General features: G+C 58.1%; 1 protein-coding gene across 1 annotated transcript; it reads left to right on the top strand.

Annotated features, from left to right (window-relative positions):
* Positions 1–953: 953 nt before the first annotated feature.
* CCDC17 (coiled-coil domain containing 17) lies at positions 954–24,763 on the top strand. The gene is made up of 17 exons (XM_075935881.1): positions 954–1,880; positions 3,790–4,021; positions 4,536–4,822; positions 8,572–8,721; positions 10,505–10,567; positions 11,619–11,748; positions 12,104–12,260; positions 12,787–12,909; positions 13,680–13,804; positions 14,050–14,181; positions 15,690–15,895; positions 17,967–18,052; positions 18,749–18,964; positions 20,161–20,383; positions 20,848–20,958; positions 21,505–21,662; positions 24,216–24,763. The coding sequence occupies exons 3-17, from the start codon at positions 4,622–4,624 to the stop codon at positions 24,220–24,222; spliced, it is 2,088 nt and encodes a 695-aa protein (XP_075791996.1). The 5' UTR covers positions 954–1,880; positions 3,790–4,021; positions 4,536–4,621; the 3' UTR covers positions 24,223–24,763.
* Positions 24,764–25,534: the final 771 nt, after the last annotated feature.

The raw sequence follows: 25,534 nt of genomic DNA, 5'->3' as shown, positions 1-25,534 counted from the left end.
CTAAGCAGCAACACGTTTGCAGTGATGTAACAAAATGTGTTTTAAATCAATTTAAGCTGGTGTAATTCCATCCTGTAGACAAGGCCTTGGAAAGAGGGTACAGTAAGGAATAGCTGCTGGTCTGTTTTTTACTGACTTCATTTTACCCACTCACAACAGCTGCTCCTCTGACATCCTGAATAATTTCCATCAATGCTGCACCATGAAGGAAAAATATTGCAATTGTAACCCCCACACCTTGGCTGTGTCTCCATTGGCGCGATCTTGCGCAAAAGTGGCTGCCTGTCTACACTGGCCCTGAGTTCTTGCGTAAGAACATGGACGTTCTAATGTGTGAAATCAGGGCTGCTTGTGCTATGATGCTCCCACTCAGGAATGAGCCCTCTTGCGCAAGAGGCCAGTGTAGACAGTCAACATGAATTTCTTGTGCAAGAAAGCCCTATGGTTAAAATGGCCATCAGAGCTTTTCTTGCACAAGAGTGTCTACGCTGGCATGGATGCTCTTGTGCAAAAGCACGTGCCAGTGTAGACGCTCTCTTCTGGAAGAGTTTTTGCACAAGAACTCTTCCGCAAAATCATGCCAGTGTAGACGTAGCCCTAGTGTGCGTTACTGTCCTGTGGAGGGGCACTCAGACCATGGATAGCAAGGGATATGAACAAGTGGGTGCTACAGCCTCAGCTGAGAGCCAGCTGGCTTTATAGCTCAAGTTACGGAGGCTCCTACACTAAGGTCCCCAGGTCCCAAGTTCAAATCCAGCTGGGGGTGGTTACACAATAGCTTAGTGCAGGGCCAGTAGTATTTGTAGAGGAAACAAAAAACAGGACTAACAAGATGGTTTATTAGGTGATTAGCTTTTGTGGGCCAGACCCACTTCCTCAGATCACATTGTGGAAGAAAATAGGGAAGGGGTCTGGCCCACGAAAGCTCATCACCTAATAAACCAACTTGTTAGTCCTGTTTTTTGTCAGCTAGACTAACAGGGCTCCATCTCTATCTCTATTCTATCTGTAGAGGGTGAGAGGTGAGGGGGAGCTAGAAAATAGCTGGCTAAGTAGAATAATGGACATTCTAGCCTTAGTAACATTGAGGCTTGGGGAGAGGGGGATGAGCACTGGAAGAAGCTTCTTAACCAGACCCCAGGCTCTATGCTTGCCAGGGGCTACAAGGGTAGCAGGTTAGTAAGAATTCCAACCACTAGAGAAAAGACTGCTGGGATTTTCACTGGTGCCATTGGCTTCTTAGGTGAATAACCATTTTGTTCCAAGGAAAGGTGTGGGCCCTAAAGATGATCTCAGAGCTTAGAGTCTGAACCGAATAAGATGGGATACTTGGAGCATTGCAGAGGAATGAGTGAGCTGATTTCAAATCAACTCCATCCAGCCGGGCAGGTTTGCAGGCTAAACAAGTCCCCTTCTGATTGAGTCAAAGGCTCACCGTTCTGCAGAGCGCCTAGTACTGATCTCAGACTTTATAGACTGAAGTAGCCTGCTCCAGAGGCATTGCAGGGCACTGAATAGATTTGTTACCAATAGCAGTTACTTTTAGGGAGGGACAGAAGTAGAGCAGCAAGGCCAGGCGCTTTTCCCTGTTGACAGACCCAGGGCAGCTGCCTACAGTAGTTGGGTGGAGGACAGACGTCCTGGGAGCCGGGTGAATGCTTTTCTGTTTCCTCAATCAACTGCCCAGAGACTGTTGCTGTGTAATCGAGGCAAGCAGGCACCTGAGGCCAATGAAGAGCCTGCGGGAAGCAGCAGGCTAATCAGGCACCTGCAGCCAGTTAAGACCTGCTGGGTTACTTGGAGAAGTTTCCCCTTAGGTAGGGGATAGGAAGGGAGAAGAATGAAGAGCTGAGAGGAGACCTGTGTTTGTGCTGGAGGAGGTGAGATTTGGTCAGGTACTGCCGGTGAGAAGGTAGGAGGAGAGTGGCCCAGGGAAAAGGCTAAAGGGAAACCTTGTCAGCTGCCACTACTTTGTCCCTGGCCTAGGAGCTGGTAGTGAGGAACCCTGGTTTCCCTCTAATCTTCCCCACTCCACTAGAAAGTCTGATCCTGGAAAGGGAGGCCGAGATTAGAGGGGTCCCCAGCTTGACCCTTTGATGAGGCTGGCTCCGTAAGCTGTGACTGGCCTCTAGAAAAGACAAGAGGCTGCATGGAGGGTCCCAGCGAGCCTTGGAGAAACCCAGGCCCTACAGGGCACGGCCGGGGTTTTGCCACACGGTGTTTAGACTGTTCTCTTCAAGCCCTCCAACTTGTGCTGAGGTGTTTGGATCCAGCAATGAAAAATGACACTGGACATCTACAGGAGTGGGAGCAGCAGGTCGGAAACATGGGGGGAGGGTTGTATATCGGGGTGGGGAACCTCAGGCCTGGGGGCCCTCAGCTTGCCTGGATCTGGCCCCTGAGGCTCAGGGCTCCCCCCAGAATTGGGGAGCCTGCACTGGTGCTCCAGCTCCCTCCGTGGCCCCCCACAGGTCTGGAGCACACAAAGTCTGCTAGGCTAGGCCCCCCTTAGCTCTGGTGTGTGAGGGGAATGTGGGAAGTGTCTTTCTCAGGCGGGGGCCACAGTGAGGGGTTTTATTCCACTTCTTACTTGTGTGCGGCCCCCCAACTGATTTTTGTGGGGCAGAGACCCCCGACCCAAAAAAGGTTCCCCGCCCCTGTTGTAAAGAGTGGGCTGGATTCCTGTAGCTCTCAGGTACGTTCCCCAGCCAACGTGTAAAGGGATCTTAGGCCATTCCTGCTCCACGAAGGCGTTTGTACCTTGGCGCATCCTCATTGCCAGCAGCCCATTTTGTGTTGCTCTGTTCTGCACTTCCCCCTCCCCCTGCGGCTCAAGGGCTGAAGTGATCCCTTAACTCGATCCTCCCCTGGTAAAGCTGAGACCAGGGTCAAGCTGAAATAGTAAACAGGGCTTTGTCCGGGGCTGCTGCCCAACCGAATGTGATATGCGTGGCTGGGTGCGGCTGCAAGGCGAGAGGCCTGCTGCTGCACACAACGGCCCTGGGAACTTTGTGCTTCTCACAAATACAATCAGCACCTTGGCTCTCCTCGTGCCGTATGCAGAGAGCCAGCTGCTTCCGAGCTACGGGGGCGCCTACAGGCAGACATGGTGCCTCACTGCGCTCCTTCGCTGAGAGTCTAGGGGTCTGTCTGCCGGAGCCAGTCATGACGCTGGACTTAAGAAGCCAGGACGTTGCTATTTGGGGATTTTGTTCCCGAAGCGTCTTTGCCCTTACGGCAGCTTTGCAAGTTTGTTCGTCCCTGGGCTGGGCAAGTTTGTTGTCAGGATGGGCAAGTCGCGTTTTCATCACGAGAAATGGGGGCTGGTCAATGTGCGGGGATGTTTTGTCTGGGCGTGTCAGGGTTTCACTTACAAAGCAGCGGCAGGATCTCTGCTCTTCAAGCAAGATCCCGTGGCTGGAGCGTCCTTAAATCTCGGTGGGGAAGCAGATGTGGCCCCGGCTTGGCTGGATCTGGCCCCCAAGGCTCGGGGCTCCCCCACCAGCATTGGGGAGCCTGTGTTGGTGCTCCAGACCCCCCACCCTTCCCCGTGGGGCTGGAGCACACACTCCTACTAGGCTGGGCCCCCCAAGGTTCTGGTGTATAGCGGCATGGGGGGAGGGTCTTTCTGCTTCTCAGTCCTTCGTGCTTCTCACTCGTGTGTGGCCCCGACTGATTTTTTTTCCGTGGGTCAGCGGCCCTCGGTCCAACAGAGGTTCCCCGCCCCTGCCTTAGAAGATGGCTTAGTGGGGTGCATTGCTCTGTCCAACCAGCTCCTCTTCCTTGTAGGCTAGCGACCTCTTCCTCCACGCCAGCGACTCTGTTGCCAACGGCCACCTGGCCAAACACAAACAGGCCACAGATCCTCCGGTTGCTAACAGGCCTGGCTCCTCCGCGCTCTACCTTTGCCTTGCTGGGCCGGCTTCTCCCCCAGTGCCCAGCCTAGCAACTGCAGCTCAGCCCCCAAGCCAGAGCTCCAGGGCTGCGTGGGACGGTGGAAACCGGCTGGGCGACAGAACAGGTCAGTCCCGGGCTTGCCGTCTGCCGGGAGCTGGGGAGGCGGCTTTGCCAGGCCGCTGTGCCCTGCGCCAGGGCTAGAACGGGCTGGTTCCCTGCCCTGATGCAGCGAGACCAAACGGGCGATGGGGCTGTCACCCCAACTCCCTTCTCCCCTGCAGGCAATGGGGGAGCAGGATCAGGAGCCACCGGGGGAGGGGGCAAAGCCCAGAAATGGAGCAACTTGGCGGAGGCTGGAGACTAACTGAGGAGAGGGAAGCTCAGTCTCTCCCCGCCCCCCAAACCGGGGCGTGTCCCTGGTCACTCTAGTTCTGTTCCGGCTCCTTGGGGGCTCCCTTTGCAGCCTGGTGCCTCCTGTCGGGTGGCTTGGGGCTAGGAGCCAGGCTTGCCAGCTCCCCGGTGCCCTTTGGTTCTCTGTGCCTCTGTTTCCCCCTCCGTAAAACGCGGGTCCCAGTTGGAGCTGGTGGGGGAATTAGGAGGATGGTTAGCGAGTTGCTGTGTCTCTGCTCCTGGGTTAGGTTTTTGGAGCAGCTGTGCCCAGCAGCACAGGGGGGAAGCCCCCGTAGGAAAACCAGGCACGTCGGGGCCCCGGTTCCCACGCAGCATGTCAGACGTGGGGGGTTTCCGCTGCCCCAGCTGCGACATGGGCTTCCGCTCCAAGCACCTGCTGGACAAACACATGGAGAAGTTCTGCATCGGCGGTCAGGCAGCAGGAGACACCCGAGGGCCCAATGCCAGACGCCAGGAGCAGCCGGGCCGGCACGGGGGGACGGGGCCCAGGAACGCAGAGACTCCAGAGCGCACGGTAATCAAAGGCCTTCCCTGCGGGGCGGGCAGGGCTAGAGGGGTGTGCAGCTAACCAGGCAGCACTTGTGGGGTGGACTCTAACAGCTGCCAGGTGAACCATGGCTTGTCCTCCCAGCGGTGCCGCTGCTTGACTCCCCACGGGACGCCAGAAATATGGCAAAGAGGTGCCATGAGGAGACTGCAGGGAGGCCGTTTTCCCAGCATGCAGCGTGGGAAACGTCTCTCCACTGACGCCAGGGGGAACCGGAGCAGGCTCCATACATGAAAAGAGGGAAGGTTCCCGCAGTCCCTTTCTTCAGCCTGGTGCACCTACCTGGGCTGGGCTACTTCGCTTACGGCCTGGTGCGTTTCTTTCCAGGGGGCTTGTTCCCCTTTGGCGTGGGAACTCTCGGCCCTAGACTGCATCCTTGGCAGAGGGACTTGAGTTAAATAGGCTCCAACGAATCCAAAGAGCTTGAAACAAGCCGGCTAAAACCCACTCGCCTTCTGGCAAGTTCTCCTTGTTCACAACTCGTGCGGCCCTAAACTGGGGATGTGAACGACGAGTCGCTCCCCCCCACTTGCTGCCTCTATCAGAAAGAGGCAGCACGGGGTGTGGGAAGAGGAAGGGGTGTTTCAATCGGCAGTGCAGTGCAGAGCCTGGAGCCAGAACCCGGGCTCCCTACGGCGCTACCGCTTTGAAACACCGTGTGCAGCCCAGGTGTCCCCAAGCAGCAGTGCTGCAAGGAGCCCAGGATCAGCTGAGGAGTCCCCCGCTGACCCCAGGCTCCATGGGGCACTGCCGCTTTGAAATGCCATGGGGAGCTTGACGTTGGGCTCCCCACGGTGGAGCCCAGGGATCAACAGGGGAGTCCCCAGCTGACCCAGGGCTCTACACAGCACTTTCGCCTTTGAAGTGTAGCAACAGCCTTACACTTCAAAGGCAGAGGTGCCCTATTGACTACTCGAATAGTCGATGCATTTTGCATCGACTATTCGATTAGTCAATTGCTCGATATTTAACATCCCCCAGCAGCTTTCTCAAATGTACATTGAGTTTTCCAGGTGAGAAGAGACCTGAAATTCTGATGTACAAAACAAGCAGGAAAAAGCACGCTCTTCTGGAAGGGGATCAAATGCCTACATTAAGGAACAAAAGCCCAAATCTTTGAGATAGACCACAGTGAATTTAAAAAGGGCACAAACTCAGTCTTTTCAGGTAATTTTTCCATCTTGTTTTAGTTCCCACAATTCTGGAGCATTGGTTTTTATGCAGCGGCAGTCACGAGCAAACACAATGTTGGGAGTCGTTAAGAAAGAGATGGGTAATAAGACCGAGACGATCATATTGCCTCTATCTCAATCCATGATACGCCCACAGCTTGAGTCCCTGTGTGCGGCTGTTGTTGTCCCATGTCAAAAAAGATATATTGGAATTGAAAACGGTTCCGAGAAGGGCAACAGAAACGGTTAGGGATATTGAATGGCCTTCATATAAAGAAAGATGAATAAGACTGAGGCTTTTCAGCTTGGAAGAGAGACGACTAAGGGAGGAAATGATCGAGATCTATAAAATCATGACAAATGTTGGAAGACCAGAGACTGAGCTAGATGGACCCTATGGCTGCTCTTATATTCTTAGTGTAATCGGGCTGTCTCACTGTGTGAGCACAATAGGGGGACTGCACCCAGCTTGGGACCTCTGGGAATGGGTTTCCTTCCATCCCCTCAGTGTCCCCCCTCTGCAGCAGCGGGGATGGTGCATTCCCCAGCAGGGAGCCCTGGCAGGCCCCCTGTTGGGGTAGGGAAGAGAGAGAAGCTGCGTCGCTAGATCCGCGTGCTCAGCTCGGCAGTGGGTGCGAACCTGATGTGAGCCAGCCTTGGGAAGGGCCGCTCGCTCCCCAGTGGAACCCGATTGTTGCACCAGGCTTGTGTGCTGAGTTGCTAGGAGATGGCAGCGTGCAATCAAACAAGTGGGTAATCCAGCCCTGCCCCCTCCCAGCCGTCTCTTTTGACCAGGCTTGCCATCTCCAAGTGCCCTGTGAAAATGCAGCCACCTCTGGGGTGGCCAAATAGTACATGCTGCTCAAATTCAGCACTCCTCTCCAGACACTGCTTTCATGGCAGAGTGTGCCCTATGGGAGCTATAATGTCCACGCAGGGCAGTCAGCACCGAGACTAGAGCCCATCAGAGCTCTCAGATGGTCTGCAAAAGATGTTTCTCACTGATCTTAAAACAAGTGGGTGTTCAGGTACCTTGCTGGGTGGGCACAATAAAAGTCCCTAAACAAGGTGTAGAGTTACCATCCCCCCCACCCCCAGGTAAATGCTGGTCACAGCCCCACAGCCTGAGAAGGGCTGTTAGAGAGATAGCAGGGTCTAGCGGTCTGAGTGTTAGCCTGGGAGCCATGCACTCCTCTAGATCTGTCTCGTGGGGGTTTATAGTGGCACCCTTCGCTACAGGAATCGGCTGCTTCTGAAATTCTAACCCTGGCTCTGACACTGACTGGCCCTGTGAACTTGTTGACGCACTCAATGGCTCCGTGCCTCAGTTTCCCCACCCGTAAGGCACAGATAATTGCAGTTGCCTGCCTCACTGTGGGGCACTGAGAATTGATGAATGTCCATAGAGGGTTTGGGAGATGCTCAAATATTGTTGTTGAGCATGGCTGAGCTCGATCAACAGGCTTCCCAGCACTTCATCCCTGCCAGCCCGTAGGGAACTGTCGTGAGAGCATGGGGCGTACAGCTTCCACTTCCTGCAGCTCGCTGCGTCACAACACGGGAGTCCAAGTGGCCGTCCCTTGTCCTGGAGGGCCGCTGGGGGCGTATAGATATTGGAGAAGGGGATTACTGGGTGTGTTGCATTTCTGGGAGATCGGGGAAGGGGACAGGAATTCAAATGTAGATATTTTGCACCCACTGTGGACTAAAGCAGCAAGCCCTGAAAGGGGAGACAGGGATCATAGAATCCTAGAACTGGAAGGGATCTCAAGAAATCATCGAATCCAGTCCCCTGCCCTCACAGCAGAACCAGGCACCGTCCGGATCATCCCTGACAGGCGTCTGTCCAACCTGCTCTTAAATATCTCCAGGGATGGGAGATTCCACAGCCTCCCTGAGCAATTTATTCCAGTGTTAAACCACCCTGACAGGCAGGGAGTTTTTCCTAATGTCCAACCTCAACCTCGATAGTTGCAATTTAAGCCCCTTGCTTCTTGTCCAGTCCTCAGAGGCCACGGAGAACAAGTTTTCTTCCTCCCTGACACACCCTTTTAGATACTTGAAAACGGCTCCCATGTCCCCTCAGTCTTCTCTCTTCCAAACTAACCAAGCCCAGTTCTTTCAGTCGTCCCTCATAGGTTTTCTAGACCTTTAATCATCCTAACACGCAGTTGGCCACGTGGAAACGAAGCCGGAGATTTCCCAAGTGGCCGCGGGCAGCAGTTTCAGGCTGTGGTGCATGTCTCCATGGCTGAAATCCTGGGCCTAGTGAAGTCAGTGGCAAAACTCTTCACTGACTTCTGGGGCCAGACGCTCACCCCTGGTGCGTGGGCTGCAGCCGGGTGGCACCGGGGAGTGGCATACAAGCAGCGTGTCGGTGAGAATCCATGGCAGTGGCATGAATCTGAGTCTTGGTGGTATGCCCAGCGGGTCGGCCCTGGGTCGAGGTCTGAGGCCCGCTGCTCCAGCCGAGGTAGCCCTCCTCCACCCCCCCGTTAACGGGTGCATGTGTTTGTCCCTTACCCGTGCCGGTTTGTTTTCCAGCGGCGGCAGCTGAGCGACCCGTGGGTGAGGCGAGCCCGTCTGGGACAGCAGCCGCCGGACAGCCTGAGCGAGCGCGAGAGGAACCTGCTTGGGGGCTCTGTCGGGAACGGCGCCTCCGACAGCCAGGCCTTGAGGAAGCTGACCGAGGAGGTGCCTGTTCTGCTGGAACGTAGAGCTCTCTGCTCCTTTACATTGGGCCTTCCCCCTGCACTGGCCCAGCCGCTGCGCCTCCCTGCACCCCAGCTAGAGCTGGGTGTCATGGGCCTGGAGAAAGTCGGGGGATGGGATACGGACGCTTCTGGAGCATCCTCTTCATCCCCTTCCGCATCTGTAGAATAGCAGGGCTTTGCGGGAAAAGCATCCTCCCCTCTTGCACACACCAGGAGTCACTGTTGTTGCTTTGTATGTGTAACCGTCACTGGGCGGATTTGAACCTGGGACCTTTGGAGCTTAGTGTCTACCCTTTGAGATAAAAGCTAGCTGGCTCCCAGCCCGTGCTGTAGAGGTCTCTTGTTTGTAGCTGTTGCTGTGGTCTAAGTACCACTGCATGGGACAGTGAACCACACTAGGGCTACGTCTGCACTGGCACCCTTTTCCGGAAATGCTTAAAACGGAACAGTTTTTTCCAGAAAAGTGTCCGTGCCAATGTAGACGCGCTTTTCCGCAAAAAAGCCCCGATCGCCATTTTCACGATCGGGGCTTTTTTGAGGAAAAGAAATCTGTGCTGTCTACACTGGCCCTTTTCCGGAACAGTTTTTCTGGAAAAGGACTTTTGCCCGAACGGGAGCAGCATAGTTTTTCCGGAAAAACAATGACGATTTTACATTAGATCATCATTGCTTTTCCGGAAAAGCAAGCGGCCAGTGTAGACAGCCCGCAGCTTATTCCGGAAAAGTGGCTGCTTTTCCAGAATAAGTGGCCCAGTGTAGACACAGCCTAGGGCTATGTCTACACTGACGCGATCTTGAACCAGAAATATGCAAATGAGGCTAAGTGTGGAATATTGCCGAGCCTCGTTTGCATATCTAATAAGCCACCGTTTTTGCAGAAGAGGCTCTTGCGCTAGAAGGAGCGTCTACACTGCCCCTTCTTGCGCAAGAAAACCCCTCTTGTGCAATGCTGCGACGCTGATTATTTTCAGGAATAGCGGCATTGCGCAAGAGGGGTTTTCTTGCGCAAGAAGGGGCTGTGTACACGCTCCTTCTGGCGCAAGAGCCTCTTCCGCAAAAATGGCAGCTCATTAGATATGCAAATGAGGCTCAGCAATATTCCATGCTTAGTCTCATTTGCATATTTCTGGCGCAAGATCGCGCCAGTGTAGACATAGCCTAGGTGTGCGGGTTACACACACCATGTGCCCCCGAGATGGGGGAGTGACCCTTTGTGGTTCACATACTGGGAGCGGGGCAGTTTCATGAACGGACTCCATGTGTGTAAAGCTAAATGGCTCTGTATTCAGAGCGCTGTTTGCAGAGGAGCTGCAGCGAGTGTATTCCAGCCATGTGCACACAGACTAACAGCCTCGTGCTCTCTCCAAACTCTTCCCTCCTGGAACCGACTCCTCCCTCTCAGTTCCAGGGCCGGTTACTACATTTCCCTCCCATAGGGGTTACCCCAAGTTCTGGGCTAATTTATGTTGCAGTTCCAGAAAACTGCAGAAAAATCCAGAAAAATCCCAGATGATTTGAAAAGCTAGTACAATCCCCATGACGTTTCTGGGGACATGAGACCACGGGGAGGGGTGGGTGTCTGTGCGTGTTGTATCTCTGCGGGATCTTCAGTTTAGCGGAGTTTCTTCTGTCACCGGCGCCTTTGAAGGGGGGTAACGCATCAGCGACCCTGAGCTACCTCTGGGTACCTTTCCTAGCCTACGTGCTGTGCTGATACAAAAGAAGGGGAGTCCCTCAGGACGCGATCACTTCTCTTTTCCCAGTTCCACAAACTGAGGCTGTCTCTGGAGGACTCGGTCCCTACGTGCCGCCCCGTAAAGCCAGAGGTAAAACCCAGTGGTTGGCGACTGTGAGACTTGGGAAATGCGCAGGGAATGGGAGGCGAGTGGAGCCCACGCAGAAGAGGTCGGAACGCCAGGGGTGCTCAGCGAAGGCTTCGGGTCCCTGCGGCCAGCAGAGGCGGCTCGCAAACCTGAAGCCGCATGAATTGGGTTCGTAGACCCCCCGGCCCTTCTCTCGGGGGGCGGGGCCAAGGCAGGAGGGTGTGACCAGGGGCAGGCTTTCAGCTTTAAGAACAGCTGCGGTTGTGAGAAGCTATGGCTGCCCCAGAGCCTCCCATCCTGCCCCATTAGCTGGAGGCCCCCTGGCTTGCTCCCAGCTTCCTCCTTTTAAATAAGAACGGCCCAGCTAGGTCAGACCAAAGATCCCTCTAACTCAGAGTCCTGTCTGCCAACAGGGACCAATGCCAGATGACCCCTGAAGGAGTGAACAGAATAGGGAATCATCAAGAGATTCCCTCTCCTGTCGCCTATTCCCAACTTCTGACAAACAGGCTAGGGACACCATTTCTACCCAGCCTGGCTAATAGTCACTGATGGATCTATCCTCCATTAATGTATCTAGTTCTTTACTGAACCCTGTTAAAGTCCTGGTCTTTCACAATATCCTCTGGCAAGGAGTTCCGCAGGTTGACTGTGCATTGTGTGAAGAAAAACTTCCTTTGGTTTGTTATAAACCCGCTACCTATTAATTTCGTTGGGTGACTCCTAGTTCTTGTGTTACGGGAACAAATAACTAACTTGTTCACTTTCTCCACACCACTCCTGATTTTATAGACCTCGGTCATATCCCCCCGTAGTCTCCTCTTCTCTAAACTGAAAAGTCCCAGCTGGACTCGAACCAGGCTCCCGGCCGGCTGCACGTGCACGGGGCAGACAGCACGTCTGTTGCCCCTCCCTGGCAGAGCCGATGCAGGGTGCTCTGAGCTTGGGGCTGCTCTCAGCCCCCCGGGGCTGCTCCATCCTGACAAGGAGGTTGCCCGGATTTGCTCCCGTGATGTGGTGCCGCCTTCTCTTCTGAGCTTTGCTCATCCTGCAGGAGGCCGCTGGCCGTCGGGTTCCCCACCGGCAGGAGTACCGGGAGCGGCTGCAGGAGATGGCGAAGGCGCACCAGCACCAGATGGCTGATATCCAGGCCAGGAACCTGCATCTGCAGCAGCAGCGAGAGGGTAGGAGAATGGGAGGGTGAACGTGGTCCCTGTGCCGCCTTCTCTCCCCTTTGCACTCGATCCCCCGGGGCAGCCAGTCTGGAGCCCCCCGGGCGGCAGGCGAATGCAGACATGACGCTGTACGTGGGCTGCGCATGGCTTGCGGAGGGGAGAGGGAGGCTGCTAAATGGATGGAAGAACCCCTGAAGGGTTAGGGGCACGCCCCACCGCTGGGTCTCCAGCAGCTCCTAGACCCTTCTTTGGTGCCCTGGGCTGGGCGAGAGGCAGATCCAGGCAGGGCGGACGGTCTGTGTGCATGATGCAGCTTGGCAAGGACGGGGAATCCTGCTGGGGGCTATTTCTGTGTGTCCCGCAGAAATCCGCCAGCGCCTGTCCGAGCTCGCCGCCCGCCACTCTTCCGTCTCGCACGTCGAGCAGCTGCTGCTGGAGCTGAAGGTCCAGGAGGGGAAGAACCAGCTGGCGCTGGATGCGCTGAGACACCAGATTGGGCTCATGCAGGCTGCAGACAGGAGGTGAGGACCCAGCAAGCCGCCCCCCCTCGGCCTTGTGTGGGGGCAGCATGGCGCTGGGACTCAGAGAGGGAGCTGTGGAGGAGACGGCCCGGTGCCTGCGGTCGGAAAGGTGGGGGAAGGGACAGTGTAACCCCCCCCAGGCAGATCTGAACCTGCGACCTCTGGAGTTCAGTGGAGGAGCTGCTCCAGCATGAGCTATAAAGCCAGCTGGCTCTGCGCGGCCGTAGAGCTCCCTAGTTCTTCTCTCTGGCTGTGAGTGGTCCGAGTGCCACTGTGTGGGGCAGCGAACCACACTGGGGGTGTGGGTCACACAAGATCACCACTAATGATGATACACACGGGGAGGGAGGTGTCTGGTTTCCTCTCTCCTCACCCTGCGGGCTCCCAGCGGTTCCTGCCTCTGGGCAGCTCCTGCCCTGGGCCTGACTGACTGAGGAGGTGAAGACCCGGGGCGGGAGGAGAGGCCGGGGGGAGAGCCGCCGTCCATATAGCGCTCACTCCCGGCTCTGATGGGCTGTGTTTTCAGAAGCAGGCTGGAGCCAGGCAGCCGCACCCACGCAGCCGGGGCCGCGGCGAAAGGCAGCGGGAAGGTCTCCTCCCGCCACATCCCGTTCCCACTGCTCACCGGGCCCCTCTCCTTGGAAATAAGGTGCGTGCAAGCCCGGTTTCCAGGGGCCCCACTGAGGCGGGGGGCCAAGGGCGACGGCACTTCTGCAAGCGGGGAGTCCCCGGGGCCGTTAAATGGAGCCGCTCTGGGGACGAAGAGATGGAGCTGGCCTGGGTCCCATCTAGCCCAGCCTCTGGGGCCAGGCCGGGTCGGCCCTGAGCGTCTCCCTCTTAACAGGCCTCCTCTGGGATTGGGTTGGGCCCGGGGGGAGGGAGGCAGGTGGGGCAAGATAAAAGCACAACATGTGTCTGTCGTCCCCCCCCCGCACTGCGCACCAGGCTGGCCACTGGAACCCAGCAGCTAAGGGGTTAAGTCTCTGCGTGCGCTGTCCCTCTAATTTCTGTCTGTCCCCACCTCTCTCTGTCTGTCTATTGCGGGGGGGGGGGGGGGGGCGTCTGCTTCTGTTGTGTCTTGGCCCAGGGGGACCCGGGTCTGCTCTCTCTGTGTGTCTGCCTGTTTGTATGTCCGCGGTGGGGATGCGTCTGTCTGTCTGTCTGCCTCTGGAGGCATCTGTCTGTCTGCCTGCCCCCTGTGGGGATGTCTGTCTGCCCGCCCGCCCGGCGTGGGGGGAGGTTCTGTTTGTGTCCGAACGCTGCTTCCCAGACGCCTTCGCAGGTTAGGGCCGGGCCGGGGTACACGGCACCTTCGGAGGGGCAGGCCGGGGCGGAGCGTGCGTCCCCCTTAGCGTCCCCGGCTGGGAGAGGCTCCCTCAGACACGCTGCCTGGAGCCTGACGCGGCTGCTTCCCCTCAGAGCCCTGCACCTGGCCTACGTGCAGGGCGGAGGCAGGGACCCTGCTATTCTGGCCCAGCTGTACGACCTGCAGGTGGAGGCCTTGGCGCTGGAGGGGGCGGCCGGGCGGCAGGAGCGGAAGAAAAGTAAGTTCCTCCCACCGGGACCCGTTGGGGCAGGGGTGGGGGGTTGTTCCTGGCGTCTGGGAGCCTGGGGATAGGCACAGCGTTGCCATCGCTACGCCCCTGAGCAGCGGCCAGGCAGCCACCGCAGAGCCGCCGCGTCCTACCCAGCATGCACCAGGAAGCCAGGACTCGGGTCTGGGTTCCGATCTGCCCCAACGTTGCCTCCCTGCCCTCGGCACAGCCCTTCCCTCTTGCTGTGCCTGCAGGGCACCAGGCGGCCAGCGCGGCTCCCCGGGGCCTGGATGCGGAGCTGCTGGCCGTGGAGCTGGAGAACCAGCGGCTGGCGGACGAGCTCTTGGTGCTGAAGATGCAGCGGGATCGGAGGAGGGCGTACGACGGTAGGTGGGGCGTGTCCAGCCCTCTCCCCAGCAAGCGGCACGGAGGGGTCTCGCACAGCACGAGCGGGGCTAGCTGTGGTGCGGTGCCGTGGGGCGTGGGTACCTTTGCGAGGATGCAGCACTCGCCCCCCATCATCCTTGTCTGCACCGTGGGCCAGACGATCCCAGAGCGTCCTGGAAATGTGCTGCCCTTGCCCCCAGGCTGTTAGCCAGCCCTTGGCACCCGCCAACGCTTGGCACAGTGTGGCCTGTCCCCCGTGCTCGCTGGCTGCGGGTAGATGTGTAAAGAGCCTCGGCCATCGCTTCTGAAAATGACCCCAACCCCCCCCCCGCCAGGGCCCCAGGATTCATCCCCCAGATGAGTGGGGGTGCTTGGGTCACGGCTGCTACGCTCCTTGTGTGGCGCCCGGGTTGGTGCTTTGCTGCTGTTAGTGCACCACGGAGAGGAGAACCTACGACAGCGGCCGGTTATTGGTGTCACGCCCTCCTCTCTTGTGGTGGAGGCTTGTGCTGACGGTCCCAGGGCCAGTCCTTGCCCAGAACCAATGTTCCCTCTAATCGCTTCCAGCCATGTGCAGAATAATTTTTGTATGTGCACCAAGGCGTGTGCGAATGTGCACCACTAACAAAAACACAACCGAGCTGGGGGCGCTCTGCCAGTCAGCTGGGCTACATTGGACTCTCTCCTGAGTGGCCGCACAAGCGCACCGCGTACGGGAAACCCTGCCCATGACCCATGGGGGGTCATTAAACCAGCAGTGGCAAATATTGCCCACAGCTCTCGTGTTGCTCACGCATTTGCTAGTTCGCTGTCTCATGAAACAGCCAAGAGCTCGTCCGAGAACAGCCGCCCTGTCACGGGAGCTGAAGGCCCAGGTGACTGGGGAAGTGATACCGGTTGCACCAGGAGCTGTGCACCGATCCGTCCAGCCAGGCCCTGCCTCCTGCCCTCACCCCTCAGGCCATGGCGGTGCACCAGCTTATGGGCAGCTCACGGCTGTGACCGTGAACGGAGGTTGCAGGATCTGGAGCAGGGTCGGTGCCCAGCGCGGGTGGGAGTCCCTGTGCCTGCGTGAGTGTGTCCCTTTCCCTGTCGCCCCCGTCCCTGTGGTCCGAGGACATGAAAGGCCGGCTGGAGAGTTGCTGCCGACTCGGTGGAGGTGGCTATCAACCGATGAGTCTTCGGTTGCTCTCCTAAGCTGGTAGCTCTGCCCCTTGTGCCCAGCTCGGTGTGTGTCCTCCTGGGCGGCAGTCAATGGTCCCTCTAATATTTTTCTATACATGTGCAGAATAAATTTTGTGTGCACCAAGGCATGCGCAGATGTGCACCACCAATGGAAACACAAAACCTCGCTGTGGGTTCTCTGATCAGCTGAGCGGCGTTTGAATTTTTCACTCGCGGCTGCACAAGCGGGATCCCTGCCTCGTTGCACGTGTCCCCCTGTGTTCAGAGTGGGGAGCCGCTTGGCAACACGCTTCCCCCCTGCTTCCTGGCTGCCTTCCCTCAGGCCCTCTGGACAAAGAGCTGGAGGAGCAGCAGCGGGAGCACGCCCTGGAGACCGCGCAGCTGCACGCCGAGATCGGGAGGCTGAGACGTGACACGGAGAGGATGCAGGCACGCTGGGCTGGCAGGAGGTCGCCCCCCGTGCTCCCGCCGCCTGTGGCCCCACCGCTGCCACCACCTCTACCAACGCAGCATGAGCTCCCCTTCATGGTGAGGACCCTTACCCTGGGGATGGGAGGTGGGGCCCACCCGCTCGTCTATTGGTAGCTGATTTTTTTTAATGCCTCAGCGAGCCACTTAGGGGGCTGAAATAGCCCAAGATCTGGTCCCCTCCTGCTGGTCCAGTTCCTGGCTGGAGGAAAGCTCATGGGACTGGCTCCTGAGTTGTATCCACTACATGCTTGGCTTCCCGAAAAACCTGCACCCCACCACCTCCTGGTGCCCAGCCCCTAGCAGATGCTAATAATTCCCATGGTGCTTGGAGTGCCCCCTAGAGGTAGCTGTCATTACAGTCCTGCTCACGGACCAGAATCCCTAGCAAGAACTTGCGGGTGACCCTGGGTTCAGCGCCCCGGCGGATGCTTGCAGCCGACCCCCCAGGTGTCTGTCCAGTTTCGTTTCCATGGTCAACGCGCCAGCAGGGCTGGCGGGGGTTACAAAAAGCATTGAGTCATAACCCCGAGTCGATTGCTTGGCAAGTGTACCGTGGGCTGGGAACCCGATGCCACCCCCCTCCTCGTTTTGTGACCTCGTCAGCCCTGACTCGTGAACGTAACGGTGAGTCGGTCCCTCTGCCGGCTCACACGCAGAGCTTTGCTGAGTCGGGGCCTCGAGGGCGCCATCAGAGACAGAAACCAGCTGCAGTGCAGAGGCGCTTTCTCAACGTGGCCCTCGACTGGGCTCTGTGGGACCGGGCGATGGGAAGGCGGGACAACCTCACTGAAAAATTAACCTGGAGAATATACAACAGTGTTTCCCAATTTTGTTTGGCTGCGGAACCCCTAAGGTTGTCTTAAAAAAAAAAAAAAAAAAAGACCCTGCCACGTTTTGTCAAGTGACAACAACAACAAAAACCCCGCTGCCACGATTCCCGCCACGGCTCTGTCTCGTTAAGAGGGGGCGGGGCAGGGGAGTGCCGGCTCTTTGTGGAACCCCAGGGTTCTACGGAGCACCAGTCGGGAAACACTGATCTACAAGAACACCCAAAGGAACCGTCCCACTAGACCGGGGCGGGCAATAAGATGGTGGCGGTTAGCCCCTAGAAGGTCACTGCCGCTGTATTTACCTGCCCCTCTGCAGGTACGGGCAACCGCAGCTCCCATTGGCTGGGAACGGCGATCCCCGGTCAATGGGAGCTGGGATTCCCCGTACCTGTGGAGGAGCAGGTAAATATCATAGAATCCTAGAACACTAGGACTGCAAGGGACCTCGAGAGATCAAGTCCAGTCCCCCGCCCTCACGGCAGGACCAAGCACCCAGACCATCCCTGACAGGTGTCTGTCCAACCTGCTCTTAAATATCTCCAGAGATGGGGATTCCACAACCCCCCTAGGCAATTTATTCCAGTGTTTAACCACCATGACAGGCAGGAAGTTTTTCCTAATGTCCAACCTAAACCTCCCCTGCTGCAGTTTAAGCCCATTGCGTCTTGTTCTATCCTCAGAGGCCAAGGAGAACATCCCCCCCTCCTTCCTGTGACACCCTTTTAGATACCTGAAAACCACTATCATGTCCCTTCTCAGTCTTCTCTTTCCCAAACTAAACAAGCCCAATTCCTTCAGTCTTCCTTTCATAGCTCATGTTTTCTAAACCTTGAATCATTTTTGTTGCTCTTCACTGGGCCCTCTCCAATTTCTCCACCTCTTTCTTGAAACGTGGTGCCCAGAACTGGACACAGAACTCCAGCTGAGGCCCAATGAGCACAGAGCGGAAGAACGACTTCTCGTGTCTTGCTCACCTCACTCCTGTTCATGCCGCCCAGAATCATATTTGCTTTTTTTTTGCAACCGTGTCGTGCTGTTGACTCAGACGGTGGTGCGGGGCTGTCCCTGGCAGACCAGATCCGGTCTCCGGGCCAGTATTTGCCCACCCCTGCACTAGATCATGTACTTACTCCGTCTTCCATCTCTGAGCCTCAGTCGGCCTCTGGCAGGGCTGGAGCTGTGTGGGCGGCAGGTGGATTCGGCCCGGCCTGGCGTTTGGCTGAACGGCTGATCTGTGCGGCTCTTTCCCTGCACAGGGCCAGCCTGGACGCTCCTTATGCTATTTCTGCCTCTTGCAGGACCGAGTGGGACCTCACAGCCCAGCTCTCGGCAGACACCTCCTGGACCCTCCCGACGCCCTGGGACCTGCTCCGTATGACCCAGCGTAGGTGCCCTGTCATCCTGCTCCTGGCCTGAAGGCCCCCGCAGCCCCGCTTCCCCGGGTTGGTGCTGCCGGGCGGCTGGTGGGGCTTGCGGTTGTGGAGCCTTTTTCTTCCCGGGACCCGACTGTCAGCTGTTTGCATCTGGCCAGCCACCCCGATGTCCCATAATCCTTTGCAACCCCCGCTCTGCTTTGTACCCGGCGCCGTGGGAGCTGGCACTCGCGAGTTGCACGGGGGGGGGGGGAGAGGGGGTTAAAACCACGCTGACCAGCCTGCTCCAGCAGGAGAAAGGCAGCAGGGCACGAGAGAGCTGGTCCCCGTCTCCCCACCCATGGCGCTTCGCAATCCGCGCTGGAAGACTGCAGCTGCTGCTGTCCCCCTCTGGCCTCGGCCCAGCTGTGGGGAGCCGGGCGTCAGAAAGCTTCCTCTGTGCAGCAGGGTCGTTGGAAAGGCTGCTGCTGGCAACTGGGAGCTTCCATCACGTACCCAGGAATGTTCCACTGCAGTTAACAGCTGCCTTCAGCAGTGTGACCTAGTGGTTAGAGCAGAACGCTGGGTACCGGACTATGTGGCTTTATTCCCCGGCTCTGCAAGAGGCACCTCCCCCACGCCACTGCCCTGCTCCGTGCCTCAGTTTCCCCATCCAAAATACTTGTTTCTCCTCGCCCATCTCTCTGCCTCCTCTCCCTCCCTCGCAGGGCCGGCTTTGTGATATTCTACGACTTCCTGCTGGGCTTGGACCCTGCCTTCTTCCAGGTTTGCCTGGTGGCTGGACTGTACCGAAACGGGCAAGAGATGGGCAAGCCAACCCCTCTTCCCATCGCTTATTGCCAGATGGGCCGCTCCCCACCGCATGTAATAGATGGAAAAAGAGACAACAGCGTGATCCTATCGGCCAAACAGCCCGTCCCGAGGTGAGCCGTGTTAAACTCCTGCCACCTGCTTCCTCCGTGTGTGCAATGAACTAGCCCTGTTCCTCCTGCCCTGTCTCTTTAACTGCCCAAAGAACGTTCCCCTTCATGGGCAGCATTGCAAAATCAGCTGGGGGTCGACTGTGTTCCCTTCCCTTGAGGCATCCGGTGCTGGTCACCGTCAGGGCGATGGCCCGGTGCTTTCATCTGCTGCAAGGAAGCCCGTGTGCCTTTGTATGGCATGGCACGGTGGGCTACTGCAGGGGTGCCCACCTGTCATTTCCCCGGACGCTGATGGGCGAGGTTAGCGATCCTGGGCAGAGCTGCTGGCCCGGGGCAGGGGCTACTTTCAGTCCCCGTTCGAGAGCCCTGGCCACGTGTGAAGCCAGCTGAGATGTTGTGGACGTGCAAGGTTCAGAAAAGGGCAACAAAAATGATGAGGGGTTTGGAACGGGCCCCATATGAAGAGAGATTAATAAGACTGGGACTTTTCATCTTGGGGGAGCGGGGGGAAAAGGAGCCTAAGTGGGAATATGATAGAGGTCTATAAAATCATGACTGGTGTGGAGAAAGAGAATAAGGAAAAGTTATTTACTTGTTCCCATAAGAACTGGGGGGTCACCAAATTAAATGAATAGGCAGCAGGTATAAAACAAACAAAAGGACGTTTTTCTTCACTCAGCGCACAGTCAACCTGTGGAACTCCTTGCCAGAGGATGTGGTGAAAGCCAGGGCTTTAACAAGGTTCAAAAAAGAGCTAGATAGATTCATGGAGGTTAGGTCCATCAATAGCTACTAGCCAGGATGGGTAGGAATGGTGTCCCCAGCCTCTGTTTGTCAGCGGCTAGAAATGGACGAGAGGAGCGGGATCACTTGATGATTTCCTGTTCTGTTCGCTCCCTCTGGGGCACCTGGCATTGGCCACGGTCGGCAGACAGGATCCTGGGCTAGATGGACCTTTGGTCTGACCCCGTCTGGCTGTGCTCATGTTCTTATGAGAGGCTGTCGATTTCTGTTACCCAGAAGCCCTTCCACCCGGTTGGTAACTGTGTGTAGCACTCTAAGAAGAAGCCCCATCCGCGTCCCTGCTTTCACACTCACCCGGCCACGCACAGACAGCGGCTCTGCCGAGGGAGGCTGCGGAGGGGCTGCAGGCCACCTCTGTCCGTAACTCAGCTTCCCTCCTCCCTGCCTTCCAGAGTCCGGCCCTCAGCCTCCATGGCCCTGGTGATGGAGCTGCAGGCTGCCGGGGGCTTCGACACCTACGGGCTGGAGATCCAGCGCCTGGCCCCCTGGGGATGGGCCACCATCCACCTTTTCGACCAGCACCACCAGCTGATCAGCGGGCGGTGGAAGGTTCCGGTGCGGATGCTGCCGGTGCAGCCTGGCCTCACGCCGGAGCAGCTGAACGGGATCCCTCAGGTGAGCAGGGCCGAGGCCGGGTTTCCCCGTCGCTGGGCCGTTCCCGCTTCGTCCTTCCAGGCTGCTTAGTTATTTGCTTAAAACTTCCTCAAAATCCCTCCAGTACCTGGGCTCAGCAGGTGTGGAAAAGCCAAGCGCTGGTGTTAGGATAAGTCCCCGAAGTGGGGCCTGACCCCATTGTAATGGGGTTGCCAGGGACGGCTTAGACTTGCTGGGGCCCGGGGCCAAAGCCCAAATGCTACCGAGGGGGCAGCCCTTGGACTTTGGGTCCTGGAATGGCGGGGTTCAGACGGGCTCGGGGTTCAGCCCCCCTCTGGGGGCCGGGCCATAACTTCTGTTCTCAGACGGGGGTCGCAGGGCAATGAACGGGAAGGCCCCGGGCGAGAGCGAAGATGGACATCTGACCCTCCCCCGAACGACCTGGCCCCGCCCCCCGGGGACCTGACCTCTGGCTCCTCCCACAGGCCGGCCAGGCGGAGCTCTACCTCCGGGTGGTGAACGCGAGAGACGCCGACGTGCAGGCGATGGTGGAGATTGACCCCGCCCGTGCCGCCGTGTACCAGTACCCTCCCACGGTGAGCAGGCGCCCTCGCCGGGCCCGCCGGGCAGGCATTGGAGCACAGCCTGTGCAAAGCTGCCGGCTCGCTCCCACCAGGGCCTTGGTGCTCCTGCTCCTAGATCCCTAGCTCAGAGATTCGCTGTCCGCTGCGTCCGCCCCCAGCCCCCCGGAGCGTTCTGTCTGCAGCCGGGCGGCCCCTCTCTCCTGGCTGCTGTAGAACATAAGACCGGCCAGACTGGGTCAGACCAAAGGCCCATCCAGCCCAGCGTCCTGTCTGCCGACAGTGGCCAATACCAGGTGCCCCAGAGGGAGGGAATCGAACAGGGAATGATCAAGCGTCTCTCTCCTGCCATCCTCCTCCACCCTCTGACACACAGAGGCTGGGGACACCATTCCTCACCCATCCTGGCGAATAGTCATTGATGGACCTAACCCCTATGAATCTATCTAGTTCTCTTTTAAACCCTGTTCTAGTCCTCGCCTTCACAACCTCCTCCGGCAAGGAGTTCCACAGGTTGACTGCACTGTGTGTAACTCCCGGGCTTTCTGCTCTTGATTACAGGTGTCCGGTCGCACAGCCCCCACTGCAGGCAGCCTTCCACCCCAGCGCCCTTCCCACCCTGCCCCCGCCAGCCTGTCCCTTTCTGCTCCTTCTTACGCTGGCTTGGTCGACCCGCCTCCTATTCAGGAGCAGCCAATCCAGCGCAAGACTGGCCAAAGGTGAGAGAGGGGATGTTCTAGCCCCACACCCCCCCCTTCCAGGAGTGGCCCCCCTGGGATGGGATTTCCCGTCCCTTCGCCCCCAGCCAGGGAAATGAGCAAAATGTAGTATTGAAAGGGGGTGGATGCAAACACAGCCCAAGAGGGGGTGTGTGTGTGTGTGTGTGTGTGTGTGTGTGTGTGTGTGTGTGTGTGTGTGTGAATGCACGTACGAGGGCTTGTACAACACATGACTCTAGGGCAATTTTTGGGCCTCAAGCGGAAGGGGCGGGGCCAGGATGCTTGCCTACCCCTGCTCTGTGGGGTGTGTGTGGGGGGTGGGAATGCACATCTGAGGGTTTGTATAATACCTGGCATTGAGGGGTGGCCAGAGGGTTTTCTTTCAGCCCTGCTTTGGGCTGGCTGCCGGCAGCTCTCCTAGGCGGTAAACTTGTCCGTGAGTTAATGGGACCGACCCAAACCAGCTTTAGGCATAGACAGGAACAGCGTTTGCATGAGGGTAAACCCAGCTCTGGCTACAGCAGCCTGGTCAACAAGGCCTCCATCAGGGCCCAGCTCCCATCTGGATGCAGCAGCCTGGCCCTGACCCCATGGTCCGTCCCCCATCTGGCTGCAGGAAGGGCTGACACTGACCTTCCGTCCTGCTGCTGTGGGGGTAGGAGGGGAGGCCTGAATCCCCCCCACTCACCCCCAACCCTCTGCCCTGAGCCCCCCGCACTCCACCCCACACTTACAACAGTACCTGTAAGAAATTAATCGCAACTCTTCCCCCTGCTGTAACGCCCCTCCCAAGGGGGGCCGGGTTGTGATAGGACAGTGCCTGTAAGAAACTGAAGTTATTTTTGTGACGTAGTGGGGGTACCTGGCTGGTTTCTATGCTGCTGGCTCTGGGGGAACCCCCACTGGCTGCCGTGGGTACCACGACCCAGCAAAACAGGATGAGTCACTATGCAAACCAGTGGCCAGACACCCCCCATGGAGAGGAACAAAAGAAGGTGGAATGCTGGCTTGGCTGGGGGGCAGGGCTGGAAGTTAGGGAGTTGGTTGCTGGCTGTCGGAGGGCATGGAGGAGAGCCTAGGAGAAGGGGCTGGAGTTTAGGGGCCCAGTCTCCCCCATCTCAAGGGGGCCTGAGGCATCCTAGCCCAGTTCCTGTGACCAGATTACATCTGTGCTGCGCTGTGCTGGAGGAGCAATAAACCACCCTCAATTCCACTGGCTGGTGTCAGAAGTGGGATGCACTGCACCCCGTGGATGGAGCTTCCAGCGGCAAGCGACAAGGCGCAGTAGAAGCAAGAGCCCTGGAGCCAGGCGTGCTGGAGACAGAGCGAAGCGGTTCCTGGGAATCGTGGGGCGCTGCAGCACTAGACTGGTGAGTCTGCACCGAGGGGCCCAGCGGGCAGATGGCCTACGCCCGACTATTGAAGGCAGAGCTGGTGGGGCTGTGCAGAGAGAGGGGCTTGCCTGTGCAGAAAGCAACCAAGGCCCAGCTGATTACCCAGCTGGAAGAGAATGACCAGCCACAGGGCCAGGATCTTGTCCCCAGGGGAAGCAGCCAGACCCCCCCTGAGAGTGTGTCAGGCTCAGAGAGGGGGAGGAGCGCTGGAACCCACCGGAGAGATGAGACAGTGTCTCCCGGGAGGCCTGCAAGCCGTAGCCCATCTAGGGCAGGGGCCAGACCAGCGGAGCTGCGGCGGCTGGAGATCCAGCTGCGGATGAAGGAATTGGAAGTACAGGACCGAGAGAAGGAGCGCCAAGATCGAGAGAGGCAGCGACAGCATGAGCTGGCCATGGCAGAGCGGAGAACCTGCGGGGCCCCGGCTGCGCCAAGAGTGGATGGGCCCCAGAGTCCCGGGGATGCCAGGCGCTTGGAGAGGCTCACGGTGGCCCAATTGAAGGACGTGGGCGACATAGACGGGTTCCTCAGCTCCTTTGAGAGGGCCTGTGGGCTGCAACAGGTCCCCCCAGCTGACTGGCTGCAGGAGCTCATCCCCGCACTGAACCAGGAGGCGGCCGGAGTGCTCAGTCAGCTGGAGGACCTACAGCCAGGGGATTACAACCGAGTCAAGGAGGCCCTGCTGCACAAGTTCGGGCTGACCCCCGAGATGTACAGGAAGAAGTTCCGGGGGGTACAGAAAGGGCCACGGGAGACCTATGTGGACCTGGCCTCCCGCCTGGCGCAATACTGCCGCAAGTGGGTGTCTGGAGTCGGAGCCCAGACCGCAGAGGAGCTGCTCAAGCTGGTCATGATGGAGCAGTTCTATGAAGCGTGCCCACCCAAACTGAGGCTGTGGCTCAAGGACTGGAGACGGGGAACCCCCAACGTGCCGTCACAACTTTCTCCCCTGTTATTGTCTTGGCAGGGTCCTTTGTGTTAATCTGTTAGGAGCCGCAGCTTAATTCAGCTGCTATTGAAGGCAATGAGAATTTGAATGCAATGGTAGCCCATCTGGTCTGTGTGCTCTGTGGTTGGTTTGCATTTGTCGTCTTTTGGGTTGTTGTTTTTTTGTTGTTGTTTAAAGGACCGATTTTTTTTTCCTTTCTTTTCTTTAAAGGCCTTGAAATCCAGAGGCCCAGTTTTTCAGCCTTTTGCACGTGTCAGTGAGAGAGGCTAATCCCCAGCAAAACACCCAAGCCTGGAAGCTTTGCTGGAGGACAGATGGAGGGGCAGGCCCAGATTCTGGGTTGGGGCAGGATTAGCGCATGGCATGATGGGTCCGTTCTAGCTTTACTTGGCCCTGCCCATGTGCTGGGGGGCTGGACAGGATGTCCTCTTGGGTCCTGTGGCCTCACATCCTTCCTGGGGCTTGCAAATGTAGAGGGCTTGTCACAGATTCATGGAATCCCAGGGTCGGAAGAGACCTCAGGAGTCATCAAGTCCAGCCCCCTGCCCAAAGCAGGACCAACCCCGACTCCATCATCCCAGCCAGGGCTTGGTCAAGCCGGGACTTAAAAATCTCTGGGGATGAGGCAGCCCTGCGTGAAAGCTGACGCCGTAGATTCCCTCTGCCGTTCCGCTAAGCTAGACCCGGCCCATTGGCTGTGGGCGTAGATTTTCCACGCAGCCCTCCGGGTGCGTTCTGAGGGGCGTGCGAATAAGACCAGTCACAAGGGGCCTTGGCCTGGGATCCCAGTCTGGGGCGAGTCCAACTCCTCTCTCGCCTTTGGCAGTTTTGGTCCTGGCTGTCACCCCTTCCCGGGCGCTGGCTGATTCTCTGGGGTCTCTCTCTCTGGCTGGTGCTGACTTGCTCATTTCTCCTCCCCGGCCTCGCTCTGCTCCGCGTTGCCCTGGCCCTTAGCCGCAGGCCTTCTTACAGGCTGGGGCCTCCCTTGGGCACGGGGGCCGCCCCCTCGTTAGAGACACTGGCAGGGGCAAACCTCCTGGGTACCCACCTGGCGTGGAAGGGGCTGTATGAATAGCCAGCAGGCAGTGATGCCATAAACGTGACCGGGGCTCATCCAGAGCCTGCCCCTCCGCGGGCCGAGTCGCCAGCAGCACGTCCCTGGGTGTGTCTCATGCCCCCGCCACAGCGACGAGCTGCCAACTCAGAGAGCCTGACTCCAGCCCACACCCTTGGGGGGCCGTGTCTCCTGTACGTGGCCCTGGGGCCAGCTTGTGTGCTGCCGTCTCCCTTGCCTCCGTCTCGCCCCTTCTCGCTCCCCCGGGTCTGGCAGGACCCCAGAAGCTCAGGGATCGCAGGCCACTCCGAGGCCCTGGCAGGTAAAGTCCGTCCGGATGTCCGATTCCTCCCGCCGGGTCTGGCCGCCTGGCTCTGCACCAGGGGGAGCCACAGCAGCTGGCCGGGGGCGAGGGGGGAGACAGGAATGGGCCGCGCTGTGGCCGGGTGGTTCTGTGGGGTTGCTGCAGCTTGGG

The sequence above is a fragment of the Pelodiscus sinensis genome, chromosome 9 (assembly GCF_049634645.1).
Source record: "Pelodiscus sinensis isolate JC-2024 chromosome 9, ASM4963464v1, whole genome shotgun sequence".
Lineage (NCBI taxonomy): Eukaryota > Metazoa > Chordata > Testudines > Trionychidae > Pelodiscus > Pelodiscus sinensis.
The sequence above is the reverse complement of the archived record's forward strand: the minus strand, read 5'-3'. Positions and strand labels throughout refer to the sequence as shown.